Here is a 16,794-nt window from a genome sequence, read left to right as displayed (position 1 = left end):
AGACCATATCGCCCCGAGACTAGTATAAAGCTTTTACATAGTATAATTTTCACAACTCACAACCCTTTTTTGTGGTGTTTTTGTCTACTGAATACCTTTTTGGAAAGCCGTTATGTCAGTTGAACGTACTTTTATCAGTCACAGCCTCGTTTTCATTCCTGTCAAAAATTCAGTATCATGCTAAATTGATTAAGTTCTGTAAAAGTCATGCTTCAAATATTATAAATAGACATAGTAAATGTAACCCATATGTATCAAGTGGATTAATCCAAGCCTTCAGAACAGAAATTATCGCTTTATATGGCACAACTGATTTATTAAAGGCTTTTATTTACATAAACTTTGACCAGTGCACATACATAGAGCACATCAAATGTATCAATAAAAATATTATACCTGTTCACCTGCATGCCATGTCACCATGTGTCATTTGTTAGAGGTTAAGTATGTTGATGGTAGTTCAGCAATTGTTCTGTATCCTTCCTCTATCCTTCCTTAGATCCAGATATTAGCTTCGATCTTTTAACCATTATGCCACCACCACCTTTCAATTGCTACAGTTTAGTTTTCAAAGAAAACAGGCCCTTATTGTTTAAAGAGAAGCTGAAAATTGTTTGTCAAACTGTTGTGCTCCAGGGGAAATTCATTCCAATGCAACCTGGTTTGTGAGCCCGACCCATTCCCATTTCTGTCTAAAATCTCTGCTGTCCTGTCTTGTATAAACAGGCATATAGTCATTAAATAAAATACATTTTGATGTCTGGATTCTGATCATGTTTGATAGTTGTTACAGTGAGTCTTTAGGTTGCTGTTTATCATTCATTTTTATTGTTGATTGAAATGTCTAGATTAAACATGAGAGAATTTGAACTGTTCATGTTTTATTTTAGCTGTGGGACATCAGGAAGAAGGCCTCTGTTCACACTTTCCAGAACACATATCAGGTTCTTAGTGTAACATTTAATGATACCAGTGACCAGATCATCTCAGGAGGCATCGACAACGACATAAAGGTTTGTGTGCTACAAATACTCTGCAACTGATGTCTGGGCTCTTGTGCCTGAATATGTTTGGACCTATATTTAATGCTGTGTGTATGTGTTTTGTGTTGTAGGTATGGGACCTCAGACAGAACAAATTGATTTACAGTATGCAGGGTCACGGAGACTCTGTGACCGGTCTGAGTCTCAGTGCAGACGGATCCTACCTTCTGTCTAACTCGATGGATAACAGCGGTAAGCCTAAATGCTTGTGTGCAAAAAAGTTTTCTACTTTTTTTTTTATGTGTTTGAAAACAGTAATATATTTAAAAATGTCATTTATTTCTGTGATGGCAAATCAGAATGGTCAGCATCATTACTCCAGTCTTCAGTGTCACATGGTTCTTCAGAAATCATTCTGATTTGCTGATTTGGTGCTTAAGAAACATTTCTTATAAATAAAAAAAAACGTGACTTATATGCTGAATACCGCATTAATTTCTAAAAATATATGTATATATTTTACTGACACCGATCTTTTAAATGGTAGTGTATGTGTACCTGTTATTATTGTGTGCATGACTGTGTACATCTTCTACATGTGTGTGTCTGGAACAGTGCGTGTCTGGGATATCCGTCCATTTGCACCAAAGGAGAGGTGTGTGAAGATCTTTCAGGGAAATGTCCATAACTTTGAGAAGGTAAACACAATTCTCTCTGTATATTTACAAAAAAAAAATTTATCAGTTCATTCTTATGAACATTACTGATGCTGAGCTGGTAGTTCATACTGCCAGGCCAAAGGTAATCTATTTTACAAAAATATAACACATACAAAAAGTTTATTTTTGAGTGTGTTTTAGAATCTTCTCCGATGCTCTTGGTCTCCTGATGGGAGTAAGATTGCAGCTGGTTCTGCTGACAGGTATGTGTGTTTTTGTGTGGGTTATGCAGTGTTTGCACAGTATGATTATGTCTGAGGTTAATGTGATGTGTTTGTGCTGTAGGTTTGTGTATATTTGGGACACAACATCCCGTAGGATCCTTTATAAGCTCCCTGGTCATGCTGGGTCTGTGAATGAGGTTGTTTTCCATCCAGAAGAACCAATTGGTAAAATATATTTTTATTAAAATATTATACATATCTGGAATTGAAAAAGGAGCACATTCCTCCCATACTGTTTACCCATTTCGGCTCCATGTGTGACTCCATTATTTAATGTCTCCCACAGTTCTCTCTGGATCCAGTGATAAGCGTCTTTACATCGGAGAGATTCAATAACTGTGTGTTTGTGTGAGCGAATGTTGTTTATGTGACTGTGTCTGAATGTGAGCGTGAGAAGAGGATGGGTAGAGGGGGATATGATTTGGACTTTTGCCAACAGTGTTTGATTTGAAAACAGCTATGACCAGCTGTGGGGTAAAATGTTGAATGATGGCTTTTTGTTATGATTTTTAATAAACCTGTTTCTAGAATTATGTGTACTGTCAGTTTGTGTAAAAAGTATGGTGTATATCCAGTTAATAACTGGAAAAGAATGATCCATGTTATCCAGAATGATATAAGAAATAAAAATATATGAAATATGTAACACTTATATAGTTATAGAATTAGTAGATGTATGATAAGAAAAAAAAAACATCTGATAATTTTTCTTTTTGTGTTTTTACAAAAAACTGATCCTTGTAATAAACTAGCTTAAAATCTTCATTTGGACACTTATCTTTTTATTTCATTTTAATGGTTCAAATAAAAATCCACAAGACTTTTCTCAGAATTTGAAACTTGGCTTTTCAACGTGGATTGGGCCCCACATACAGTAGCCTATAAACTTTTAGAACTTTTGAACTGTTCATCACATTGATTTAAATACGGTAATCTTGTATAATTTTGATATAAAATATAAAGAGAGAGAAAATATATTATAGTCATTGTTATTAACAACATCGACTGCATTAAAACCATAAAAATTTTATATTAAATATTTTTAAAACAACAACGAAAAAAACTCGAAATATATTATTCCTGTTTACATGCATGCCAGATCACCATGTGAATAACATATAATCGTGTAATCAACAAACAAGTAACTAGTCTGATTACGAATGTAGTATGTGTGTAGGTATGCTATTTATTTTGTCATCATGACGTAATAATAGTTTCAAAAGAGTATTTTTTTTTGCAGTGTCCATAGCCGCATGATGATTTTCTTTGTGCTCTGTAACGCGCCTCGTGCTGCGTCGAGCGCGCGGTGAGCGTCTCTATGCTATGGAAAGCCAAATGGCTCAGAATACGCGTGCTTTTCAACGCCATATTAATTTTAAAATTAATACGGCGTTGAAAAGCACGCGTATTCTGAGCCATTTGGCTTTCCATACTATGCGGTTGCGCGAGCGGGTTGCTGATTTCTATGGCAAGTAGGGATGGGCGATACCACACTTTTAGGATTCGATACGATACCGATACTTTTTCTTGCATTTTCATCGATACCGATACCGATACCGTTCATTTCTTATTGGCAATTTTTGTCAGTAAAAATATTATTACATTTAAGACAAATCACATAACAAATACGGACCATTTATACAAAATTTATTATGGTCAATACATAAAATAAAAATTAAAATAAATAACATAAATATGAATGAAATAAATTAAATATGAACAAAAACATACACATTTTCACTTTTCTTATTTCTCAAAAAAAAGAAAAAAAAGATCAATCTTGGTAGAAAAAGCTAAAAGGAAAAAAAAAAAAAAAAAAAAAAACCCGAATACATCAATTGTATCTCATATTTTCTTATCTTGTTTTAATACTCTGAGCCAGCAATTTTCAACTTCTGTAAATTCCCCTTTAAGGTGTGGAAATTATTTGAATTTCAGATAATTATTTAAACAAAATATTCAGTAAACATTACTAAAACCAAGACCTAGGCTAATCAACAACTAGACAGTAACGTTACTGGATATACTTATCCCCTTCACCTGAAGTGTCTGTTAAAATTAGATTGTGATTGTAATATTTATAGACTTTATCACTCCACTGTCAAGTCTGTACCTGGATACACTTGGCTATTTTGCAGACTCTCGTGCAGGGTCTTCTGCCGGACTGCGGGTGGTGCAGGAGACTGGACTTTCACAGCAGCCTCTGCCTGTCTTTTTTCAAGCTCACTGTGGGTCTCGGGGTGCGTCGTCTTTAGATGTTTGAATAAATTGCTTGTGTTGCTGCTGTGGGAAACTTTTTTATCACACACTTGGCACCTTGCCGTGAGTTTATCGACTGGTGAAAAATAACACCACACCACGCTTCGTTTTTTGTCTGCCATATTATATGCTTCTTAGTTCAACTTCTTTCCCTCCGACTCCCGCTTTCGTGCTGGGCTGGTGGCCTTGGCTGGCTCAGCTGTGTGTGTGTGTGTGTGTGTGTGTCGTTGTCGGCTGTGACGCTCAACAATGACGCTCGCTCATTCGCTCGTCTCCTGTCACGTGACATGGACCAGCTCAATACGCCGCCACTGGTACAGCCAGGGGTGTCCCGGCACATAGTAATTTAAGGAAGTAATCTAAAACAGCTGAAAGTGATACATATTACAATTAGTGATACAATTATAATTTTTTAGTTTATATCGATATTTTTTTAAGGAAATCGATGCCAAATGAGTAGCGCGAGGATATCGATCTATCGATACTACAGGATCGATACGCCCATCCCTAATGGCAAGCCAAAAGGGTCAGAATTACGCTATAGATGAATCGCGTTTACATTCAAAACGCCGTTTTTTACGCCGTTTAAAACGGTATCAGCGCCGTGAAATACGCCGTCCTGATGGTAAACGCCGTTAAAAACGCGCGTTAACCGTAAAAAACTCCGTATTTAACGGTGTTTTAGTGTTTGTAAAAAGCGCGGCTTTTTGCGCCGTTTGGCCTGCCACAGGACGCCGTAAAAAACGCCGTTCTGATTGCACAAAAGCGCGCGTTATTTACGGCGTTTTGCTAATAGTATAATGAGCCACGCCCACTGATTTCTGTAACCAATAAGTTTGAACTGTTCTCGTCCAATCAATGATGACATGACTAAGACCAGACTAGAGTATCTCCGAGTTCGAAGCATTCGGTTGATTGACATCAAGGTGACCAGGAGAAATTTTATTTTGCGTTGTTAACAGAAGCTAAACAATTGTACTCGACAGTTGACAGAAGATTCTGGTGTATTACAGTCAACTTTAGTGAGGTAAGATTGCTTTGTTTCAGGTTATGTAAAACATGGGCGCTGTCCTGCGACCTTTTTGCTCTAACCCCAATTAAACACACCTGATTCAGATAATCAAGCCCTCAACAGCATCCGGGAAACTTCCAGGAAGGTTTATTGCAAGTTGAGCTAAACTCTGCTGGATAGTGACTTTCTAGGACTGAGTTTACACACCCTTGTTTCTGAACCTTAGATTTGTGTGCTTTCTTTAGCCCATTAAGTTGAATGTTCTTATTCTATTCTAAATTATTATATTGATGAACCTTTTTGCATCCTGAAAATTCAGTACATAAAAGTGGCTTCTTCTTTTTTTAAAGGCTAGAAACAATGCAAAGAAGCATTGCATGGGTGAGAAGGAGGCTGATCACTTCACCAGAAGCAGAAAAGTTACTTGATGATCTCAATGAATCTATAGCAGAGGTACAAGACCATAGGCAGCATGGACAACAAGGTAAGTCATTTCTAAACTATATCTGTAATATCTTGAACTTTAAAATTCTGGCTTTCTAGTGTCTACCTTTTTTGTCTTTTCTAAAATCTCTCTCTGTCTTCTATACTACATTCTAACTATCCATCTATAATTTCTAATGTCAATTTATCTATTTGCTAAACTGTCTGTTTATCTGTTGTTTCTAAATTATTCCTTTTATCATTTCTAAATTATCGTCTATCTTTTCTAAACCATCATCTGTATTTCTTAATTGGCCACTTTTCTAAAATATCCATCTATCACTTCTATCTATTATTAAACTATCCAAATAGTTATTGTAGAAAACCATTTTCTAAACCATCCATCTATCATTTCTAAACTCTTCTGAAATGTCTTTTCTGTCTAAACCCTCTAGCTATAGCTTTCAAACTGTCTGTCTAGCAAGTTCTAAGTATTAATGAGCCCATATTAATTTATCTTAACTTTTAGAGAAGATTAAAAAAAGATAGTGAGTGCAATTTATTACATTAGCCATTCTGATGAGATAGTCTCATCACTTTAAACTTCAAACGATGCGAAGTAAGATTTGGTTTTAAAATTAGCTTTTTATTACTTGTAATGCATGAAAAGTGCACTTAGTTAATGGTTTAAAATTATTTTTGAGAAGCAATAATACATTTGTATGCGTGTTTGTTCCAGGAGGTTCAATTTAAATCCCCCTCTGATGTATTCTGAAATAACTGATGTTGACCTCGATGTGATTACCGACGTTGTGGATGGAAATGACAAGCTGGGATCGGAGGCTGTCAGGGTGCAGTTATGGGCAGATGGAATTCGTGTACAAAGACAAGAGTACGGAGGAGCTTGGTTCGAATTAACCCAAGGGTAGCGCCATGTCACAAAGACCACACCGAAGGCTGTACAGTGTTACTGGTCCAAACTCCCTGTGGCACCTAGATGGCAACCACAAATTGATAAGGTAGATATCAGTTTCCTCTGCATTGCAAACTTTTTATTTTCTTCTTTACTTTATTTCACTTGGTAACAACACTATTGTGTCTAATTGAATTTGATTAAAGACAAATATGGAAAAAAAGTCAAGGTACCAGCACAATAACACTCTCCGTAAGATTTCATCTAATTATCATTAAAGATAAAACCCCAGAAAATATTTATGTAATATTGCACACCCATAGTTTTTATCCATTCAAAGAGATTAACTAAACAAGATTTGTGTATGATGAACCTGTCATAGTTTGTCCCTGGCAAAAAGAAACATCAACTTCATAATTCTGCCGTTTCTAAGGCTAAAGAAAAGTATTGTAGTGGCAGTGTTTTGTGAGTATGGTGTAAACTAAAGAGTTTCTGGAAAAACTCATGCTTTGATTTTGGCTGGTTTTGCAGCAAAAGACAATCAGATGTTAAAGGGATGGTTGACTGAAATGAAATTAGTCACATGTACTCATTCTTAACTTATTTAACATCTGTATGAGTTTTTCTTTGAACACAAGAATGAATTAAAAAATGCAGGTAGCTTTCATGGTATCCAAAAAAAAAAAAATACTGAACTTTTTGAAAGTAAGGCAATTCAATAACTTGCCGCTTGTCTTTTAATGTCATTTATTTATTTTTCTCATGTTTTAGATGGAGAATTGTCATTCACGGTGGTATAGATGGCTACAGTCGTCTTACAGTTTTTCTTTGTGCCTCGAACAACAACAACCGCAGCAGCACAGTAATGAATAGCTTTTTGAATGCTGTTGCCAGGTATGGAGTCAGTGGAGACCAGGACAACTAGAGCCCCAGATACAGATCCCCTGTAAAGACCTTGTCTCAGACGACCACCAGGACAAGACCACAGGAAACGGATGATTCTTCTGCACAATCTGACTTTGCTGCAGCCTGGAATTGAACTACTGGTTTCATCTGGTCAGAGGAGAACTGGCCCCCCAACTGAGCCTGGTTTCTCCCAAGGTTTTTTTCTCCATTCTGTCACCGATGGAGTTTCGGTTCCTTGCCGCTGTCGCCTCTGGCTTGCTTAGTTGGGGTCACTTCATCTACAGCGATATCGTTGACTTGATTGCAAATAAATGCACAGACACTATTTAACCGAACAGAGATGACATCACTGAATTCAATGAAGAACTGCCTTTAGCTATCATTTTGCATTATTGACACACTGCTTTCCTAATGAATGTTGTTCAGTTGCTTTGACACAATCTTTTTTGTTTTTTTTGTTTAAAGCACTATATAAATAAAGGTGACTTGACTTTGAGTGCCTTCTAGGGTCCGAACAGATCATGGAGGAGTAAACCGTGATGTCTGTGTGATTAATGAACCTTTTCAGGGGCTCACAGAGAGGCAGCGTAATAAGAGGCAGGAGCGTTCACAACCAAAAATTGAGAGGCTCTGGGGTGACGTGGCGGGGATTGACTAATGTTTATTATAATCTCTTCCACTTCCTGGAGACTGAAGGTATCTTGGACCTAGATAATGAAATGCATCTCTGGGCTCTTCACCTTGTCTATGTGCTGAGGATCAACAGGCGTTTGATCCTCAGCACATAGCACAACGGAATAACACCAGACACCCATGCAGATTTTTGATCGGGGCTGCCTGGAACAAAAAGGACAGTGGATCACTGCAATAGAAGAGATCTTTGGCAGAACAGCTGGGCCAGCAAATGAAACCATTCTTCAGGTACCGGCAGCAGAATCAAGCTCTCAGGAGTCACCTTCAAGATCCATGGCTGAAGTGACTGCAAGCTAGGCACTGAACCCCCAGTTGCTTCTCAGGCGCTGGATATATATAGCTGCTCTGTGTGTGTTTGTGTGTGTGTGTGTTCATTCATGGTGTTTTCACTTCTCACTGCTGTGTGTAAAATAAAAGCATCTGCTAAATTAATGAATACAATGGCACTTGGATAGGACAAATGCAGACCACCAATTCGGAGTATGGGTTACCATACTTCGCAAATGTAATGACTTTCATAAAGCAACAAATACTTTTTGTGCACAAAAACAGACTTTTTCAATCTAGTGAAGGACCATCTCAGAACCGTGATTCAAGAAGCTTCGATTCTTAATGATATTTGTTTTCGAATTACTCCCGAATTGAATCTAAAATATTTTAATTTTTGTTTTGAGGTCTAACTAAGATCTTAAAGGTTTTGGAAATCATGAGGGTGAGTAATGACAAATTAGATTTTTGGGTGAACTAACCCTTTAAGATGGTGTGGCATTTTAAAGTAACATCACAAATAGCAAGGTCACATTTCGAACTTGAAAATAAGTTTAAAGTTCCCACATTGTGATATTGTTGTGCATCACCAGAAAATCTTTACTGGAACTGTCCCTTTTTTTTTAATGTTCCATAAGAACATCCATTTTATATCAAATACTAAAGGTATACATAAGCGAATAAAGCCAACATTCCTCAACCTCTGTAGTTCTTGTGTTCCTTGGTGCAGGGGCTGGGTAGGTGTATTTAAACACTTCCATTTCATCTGTTAAACACAAAAATATGAACCGTAATATTTTACTTTTATATATAGTTTGTACTAAAATGAAAATTCCTTAGTGTAATTAAAGTAAAAAATATAAAAAAAGCTTTTTTTTATTATTATTATTTGGCAGATGCTGTGATAACCAACTTCCCAGCAGCAGCGTTGGACTTGAGGAATGCAGTTGGGAAGCATTCGGTGTGGGCTGGGTGTGGGGACGGTGGGGAGGGCGTAGGTTCAGTGTGGGCACAGTGGGGAGATTGTGCATACAAGTGTGGGCTGGGTGTGGGGACGGTGGGGACAGCGTGTATACAGTGTGGGCTGGGTGTGTAAATATATAAATATAAATACACATATACATACATACATACAAGGCTTTTTTTTCTTTTTGTGGGCAAGCCCAATGGGTATTCAGTATTCGGGAAATCCAGCCCAGATCCACTGCGGGACAAATAACCCGATATAACCCAACCCATCTGCTACCAAATTACGATGTAACCAAGAGCTCAATTTACGTTGGACAGCATAAGAGGTTCAAAGTTAAGTTTTAATCGTATTTCCTGATCTTGTCTAAAATAGGCCTATTTAACTTCGGACTTGAATGGAATGTCACAAATACTAAATAATTAGCCCACTTCACATTTGTGAATAGTATTTAGACTAGGCCTATGCTTTATTTCTTTCACATGCGTGTGCAGCGTTAGTCCCATTTTAGTCTGATATATAGCTTAATTTTCGTTTTTCCATTCTTCAGACAGAACGAAGTAATAATAATAATAATGATAATACTACAATCAAATTATCATTTATCTTTATTTCTTTTTGTTTGTATTTAGATTTGTCGTTAAATCAAACTTGAGTCACTCAAATAAAGAAACATTTCTAGCCCAGAGTCGGTATTGTGAAAAATATTACAATGCATTTAAAATAGTGTATTCTTATAATTTCAGCAGAGATGCTCTTTTATGTCAGGACCGCGGCGACAGCAGCATTATCTTGCTCACATTATGGTAAAGTGGGACACGATTCAGGTAAAGATACCAATCTATAGTCAATAATATATCATCATCAGACTAAAATGGACCTGAAGCTGCCCACGCATGTAAAATAAGTATTAATGCATAGTCTAAGTTTATTTGTTTTTACCCACGAAAAAAACCTAGCTTAATTTCATTTTTCCGTTTCTCAAACAAAACGAAATAACAACAACAACAGACAAATAATTATAAAATCAAACCGTTTATCATTTCTCTTTACTACTTTTTTGTAGTCACTTAAATAAATAAAATATTAAAAAAAGATTTTTTTTAAACAGCAGAGAGAAGTGCATGTGGGTGACATAATACAATTGCATGGCAGTGCTGGTATTGTTAGCTAAAACTTTTTAAAGGCTAAAATAAAATAAAATGTAATATACATTATTTAAATAACTAAATTAAATAAGTTCTAAACAAAAAAAAAGAAAGAAAAAAGAGAGCATTTGCAGTATTTGCGACGCAAAATACGCTGTTGTGATTACAAACTCAGTAAAAAACGTGCGAAAATGCGTCAATGACACCGTATTTGACGGCGTTTTGGTGTCCATGAAAAACGCCGTTTTTTACGCCGTTCACGTTGCCATATGACGGCGTTTTGGTTGTACAGAGCGCGTGTCATTCACGGCATTTTGCTAATAATATAATGAGCCACGCCCACTGATTCCCACAGCTACGGTTTTCACCCAATCGGGCAATTGCAATGCTGCTCATTAAAACTGCCGGGCTGGTGCCTAATTATTTTATATTTAGCCGTTAATGTTTTATTTTTAGAATGGAATGTAAGCACATGGGTCAGATGTGATCTGCGAGGTCCTGCAAACAAATGGGCAAAATCAGGTAAGAAAATCGCTATACCTTTCAAAAATAGTTAATTTGTAAATGGCTAAAGGACATGTAACCTGCAGAAGATAAATATGTCCGTGTGTATATTTATATTGTATCACAGAAGCTAAAGTTAGAAGCTCATCTGATGTGTGATGCTGCTAATTTGTTAATGTCTGTCCTTTAGAGACTTTGCACATTTTTCTGATGTGAATGCCATGCATTAGGCCCATTATATTGTTTATCGTTCAATAGTCTCAAAGATAACATACTCTGTTTGTGTTTTTCTTAGTAATCGCAAATGTCACTTAAATGTCTAAAAGTTTGAGGTTTTGACTTTAAAATGTCGTCTTGTTGGGTTTTTGACTGCCAGAATAGAAGGAACAGAACTTTTGTTTCAAAACTAAAATTTTACCAGATCCCGGCAGACATTCCTTCACAGAAATCAAGAAGACAGTTGTGGTTGAATGCAATACGACGTACAGACTTGACGGAGATGATCATAAATAATGCTCGTGTTTGCAGTGCACACTTCATATCAGGTAAAATAATCTATGCATATGAAATGGTGTGCTGGTTTTATCTAGTAAATCAGCAAGTTTCTGTTTTATAGGTGAAAGTCGCTAACCTTCAGTACACTAACGTCAGCAAGTTTAAATGTTAAACAAACATACAGCAATAGATGTGTGCGCCATCCTTTGAATGGTCTCTTAAGGCGAGACACTGCAGGTGAATAGGGCAAAAAAATAACTAATAGTTATCACCTTATGTACAGAGTTGATTGAATACATTGATTATTGCAAACATTTTTTGTATTACAAGTTTTCAAAAATGTTATGTTTAAATATGCAAATGGGGCATTATTTAATGAAATATGTGCTAATTTGCATAAATGTCTAGTACAAAAATCTGAACACTAAATGAAGTCAGTTTCAAATTTGTTTAATTTTTTTGACATTAGAGTCATGTTTTTACAGAGGGAATTCTGGTTATCTTTTTTTGTCACTCCATAATTCAGAAAATACTTTGAACAGCCAGAAAACAATATTTTCTCAATTTTGGGGGGAATAAAATGTTGTATATAATCAAGGAAAATATATATGAACAAATCCCTCAGTAAAAATCTTCAGAATATAGACAGGAATAAAAATGTCAAGTTTGGTGTGTGTAAGTACTACTGAAGCGGAGATTTATGGCTCAGTGTTGAAGAAAAAACTTATTTTGAGAAAACGGCCTTTAAAATATGGATTGTAATTGAAATCTATTGACACAAACAGATAAAGTGCTATAAAAGAAATACTTAACAGTGTCTTTTGGATGTTTTCCTTCCACTAGTTTGAAAAAGCATTTTATGAAAAACCAAAAAGCCCAAAATCTCAAAATTGACAGGTGCTTGAAAAAACAGTGTTTTTGCCTGCAGTGTCTCACCTTAAAATAATACACATTGCTAATCCTAGTTAGCCCAGCGATAGGTTACATTAGAAAATAAGCCTTGACAAAATTCCCCATACCACCAAGATTGTTTAAAGCAGTGGTTCTCAAAGTGTCGTACGAGTAGCACTAACGTTAGTTAGTTAGCTCCTTCTAGTGGTACGCAGAGAAATCACTAAACAAATTAATGTTAATACATTTTAATTTGGTCTTTTGAGTAAAGTTGTTTTTTGGTGTTTCCATTTTAAATAGTACAGTTTTTGTTTCACTTTTGGTACAACACATTTGAATTTATAATTTAATTATTTAACAGTATGTAAACAGTACAGTGTTAATGTTAAAACGGAGTATTTACAATGTTGAAGTGGCTGACAACAATAAATATTCTTATGAGGAATAAAACTGGCTCGTATAAAACTGTGCAGAGCTGTAGCTGAATAGTTAGGCCAACTATGCTGCTGAAATTTTAATGTTGGTTATGGTAGTACTTGGAGAGCCAAATATTTTCTAAAGTTGGTATAAAAGGTTTGAGAACCACTGGTTTAAAGAAATGGTATAAAATGAAATCCTACTTTTTAAGAACTTTTTCAGTAAACATTTCTTTCCCCTTGTAGAGTCATCAAAGATCTAGCTTATTCTTGGCAAATTGGTAAGGAGTTGTTCATCTGCTACATTTCACTGTCACTTCAGTTGGGAGGGATGCATCGACCAATTGTTATAGGTTTTGATTTCACTTGGTTTAATAAAAATTTGATTTTACTTCATTTACAAAATGCACTATATAGTTAGGATTCTAATTAAAACCGTGTAACTGGGGGCTCTAAAACACTGCTTGTGAATAATTTAATATTGCAAACTTTCATCTAGCCTTGTGCACTTTTTCCAACCCCACTGTTACTGAACTGTAAAGTGAAAATAGTGTATGTGATTTGTTTTGCTTTCAGTTAAAGATATTTAACGAGCTGATATTGAGTATTTAGTAAAGGACCATACAGAAAGCGCACACATGGGAGAGAGGAGAGGACTGCATCAGAAAGGACCTAGAGCTGGGACTCTTTCAAGGATCACCCAAAGCATAACCACAAAAAACGAGGCTGTTGGTTGTAACACTTTATCACAATTTGAAGAAACCGTTCTAATTAAAATTATTAAATGCATTTCATTCAAGGTAGGGTTCTTCTGTACAGAATTAAGGTGACTCAAAAATTTAGGGCCACCTCTGGCTGTCGACAAAAATCAAGACTGGTCTTGGACCACGGATTCTGTTGCAGGTTCCATTCTTAAACAGTTCAGTATTTTCACTGCACAAATGTACGCATCTCTTGTAATGAGACCCATTAGTATAACATGTTTTCACATAAACCATATTTTTTCACCAAAATAAAAGCAACTTGTTTCAGTCAAAAAAAGTACAGGGGTTTCTAAGTATGTGGGATTGTCTTACAAGTGCAAAATGTGCGTTTGAGGTTGATTTTAAAGCCATTGCTGCCAGTTATTTCATTATATATATATATATATATATATATATATATATATTTTTTTAAACCTTTATGAATGTACAGGGTTGATCTAAATGCGAACTAGGTCTAATTGAATGTACAGTTGTGTATTCACCCATGTTGAAAAGGTATACGATGGTGAAACTATTTCAAAATATTAACCTTGATCCAATTTGCAAAATCTAAACATAATTCAATGTTGACTGGCTTATGGACATGATGGAACCCGACGTCTATTCACTGTTTAATCAACGCTAAAATGCTGGCTAGACCTGCTAAGAGCCGAACATGAACCAGCGCTCGGTGACGTGGGAGTCTTGCGCTTTAACAAGCAGGTGATCAACAGGCTCCATAATATGATGTGCAACTATTAAACACTATCTCACTTTAATAGGGGCTTTTTCTCATTTGGAAACATTACTCAAAGCTGTGTCCATTTATTTTCTAACGCAGTAGTAAAAGGTATCTCTGTGGTAAGTTGAATACATAAAATGGGGAAGGTAGGATAGTTGTTGAACATAATCTTAGCAATAAGCCTACATTACACTATGATGAAGAGGTGCAATTTTTTATGTTTAATGTTAGTAGAGATTAAATATCCAAAAAGGAAAGGGGTATTGTACTTAAATATCCTATTAATTCATTTGGCTAGAATGATCTGTGATCAATTAGTCTGGTCTGTTTTAAGTTACCATTGATTGGGTGAAAACCATTCAAACATACTGGCTGCGGGAATCAGTGGGCGTGGCTCATTATACTATTAGCAAAACGCCGTGAATGACGCGCGCTCTGTGTAACCAAAACGGCGTTTTTTACGCTGTCCTATGGCAACATTAACGGCGTAAAAAACGGCGTCAAATACGGCGTCATTGACACATTTTCGCACGTTTTTTACGGCGTTTGTAATCACAACGGCGTATTTCGCGGCGCAAAAAAGGTTTAAAACGCCGTATTTTACGGCGTTTGGCTGTAAACGCGATTCATCTATAGCGTAATTCTGACCCTTTTGGCTTGCCATAGATTTCCACCCACAAACCCCGCTTCGCTCACCCTCCTGATGCCGATGTTGACAAAGAGCCGGGGTGCTTCTCAATATCCCTACTCGTCTCCTCGCTCCTCCGTCCTCCATCCTATGACCCGGAAACCGATCGAACACAGCCATCTTGAAGGACATCTCAATTCTCTAATTGCACCACGAGGAGACGAGGATCGAGGAGGGAGGAGGCTTCATGAGGAAGGATGAGCGAGGATACACAGGTGTATCCTATGCGGAAGTATTTTATCGACTTAACGTGACGCACGTATAAATTCTCCTCCCCCTTCACATCTGTTGTAACCATTTTTATTTATATTTTACCTTTTCACTTCAAATAAACCATGCATGTCATATATTTCAAACAGGGCATCTTGCTTTATTAATATTTATTATGAATGTCTTAATTAACAAACTTTAACAACATAAGGGCAGATCCCTTTAATTACAGCTGATGACACTTTGAAGCAACGCTGAAGGGAGCGAGGATAAATCATTTCACTTGATTCAAGTCCTCCATCCTCACGTCTTTTCCTTGCGTCCTTCCCTCGCATCCTGAAAAGGTGGAGCTAAGACACGAGGAAAGGAAGCGAGGAAAGGAAACGAGGATGCACAAATATGAATTGAGAAGCACCCCCGGTGTCCTGACATTTTATCCTACCCGTCAGATTTTTCTACAAGGGCTTACAGCGCATGCGCACATCGATATTGCGTCATTTTTGTCACGCTGAACAACACGCCCATAATTTTTTACTACTCGCGCGTGGATTTCTTCATGTAAGGTAAGTTTTTGACTATTTCTGTTAGTATTGATTTTACCAAAACAGCTAGTAGTAATGAGAACTGATTAATGTCACATTACGTAACCAGCTAGCACCAGGGATCATCTTTGTTGTCATTTTTCATTGAAAAGTTAGGCTATATGTTAGGTTATATGATAATCTGATTAGTAAACCATTTCAAAAAAATTTTATGTAAAAAATAATTTCTCCATTATAGTTACACTTTGAGAATAAAAACAGAATGCAATGATGTGGAAGTTTCCAATTTCAATAATTTATTCAGAATACAACATAGATGACATCAAATGTTTAAACTGAGAAAATGTATCATTTTAAGGGAAATTTTTTTTTTATAAAACAAATAAAAAAATTTCAAACATCTGGGGACTGAGGAGACAAGTTGCTCAAGTTTAGGAATAGGAATGTTGTCCCATTCTTGTCTAATAAAGGCTTCTAGTTGCTGTCTTAGGTCTTCTTTGTCACATCTTCCTCTTTGATTCACCAAATGTTTTCTATGGGTGAAAGATCTGGACTGCAGGCTGGCCATTTCAGTACCCGGATCTTTCCTCTACGCAGCCATGATGTTGTAAGTGATGCAGTAATGTGGTCTGGCATTGTCATGTTGGAAAATGCATGGTCTTCCCTGAAAGAGACGACGTCTGGATAAGAGCATATGTTGTTCTACAATGGAACATTATTTCACCCACATTTTGACATTTTATTTTCCCAACATATTTACATTTTTTAAAGTTGAAACTTTACTTTCATTTAATGTGCTTTCTATGTATATAAGACCACTTTTGTCAATTTATTTTGATGCGGACACTTAAATGTCTTTGACCTAGTAACATTTTGATTGATATATATATATATATATATATATATATATATATATAAACATACACGCACTTATATAAATACATACACAGACACACTAAACTTACTTTGCATTTTATAGGTTTCTGTGGTTTGGGAGCTTGTTGGAATTGATTTAACTGGTCCATTACCCAAAACTGCAGAAGGCTTTC

The 16,794-nt window shown here is 36.3% G+C and overlaps 1 protein-coding gene across 1 annotated transcript in view; it reads left to right on the top strand.

Moving 5' to 3' along the window:
• Positions 1-2,456, top strand: part of LOC132104241 (U5 small nuclear ribonucleoprotein 40 kDa protein) — an 8,715-nt gene extending 6,259 nt beyond the window's left edge. Inside the window, exons 5-10 of the mRNA XM_059509563.1 lie at positions 891-1,013; positions 1,115-1,235; positions 1,599-1,681; positions 1,844-1,905; positions 1,988-2,091; positions 2,213-2,456. Coding sequence (XP_059365546.1) covers positions 891-1,013; positions 1,115-1,235; positions 1,599-1,681; positions 1,844-1,905; positions 1,988-2,091; positions 2,213-2,262 — 543 coding nt within the window. The 3' untranslated portion in view covers positions 2,263-2,456. The remainder of the gene's footprint in view (positions 1-890; positions 1,014-1,114; positions 1,236-1,598; positions 1,682-1,843; positions 1,906-1,987; positions 2,092-2,212) is intronic.
• Positions 2,457-16,794: the final 14,338 nt, after the last annotated feature.

The sequence above is a fragment of the Carassius carassius genome, chromosome 25 (assembly GCF_963082965.1).
Source record: "Carassius carassius chromosome 25, fCarCar2.1, whole genome shotgun sequence".
NCBI classification, from domain to species: domain Eukaryota; kingdom Metazoa; phylum Chordata; class Actinopteri; order Cypriniformes; family Cyprinidae; genus Carassius; species Carassius carassius.
The sequence above is the reverse complement of the archived record's forward strand: the minus strand, read 5'-3'. Positions and strand labels throughout refer to the sequence as shown.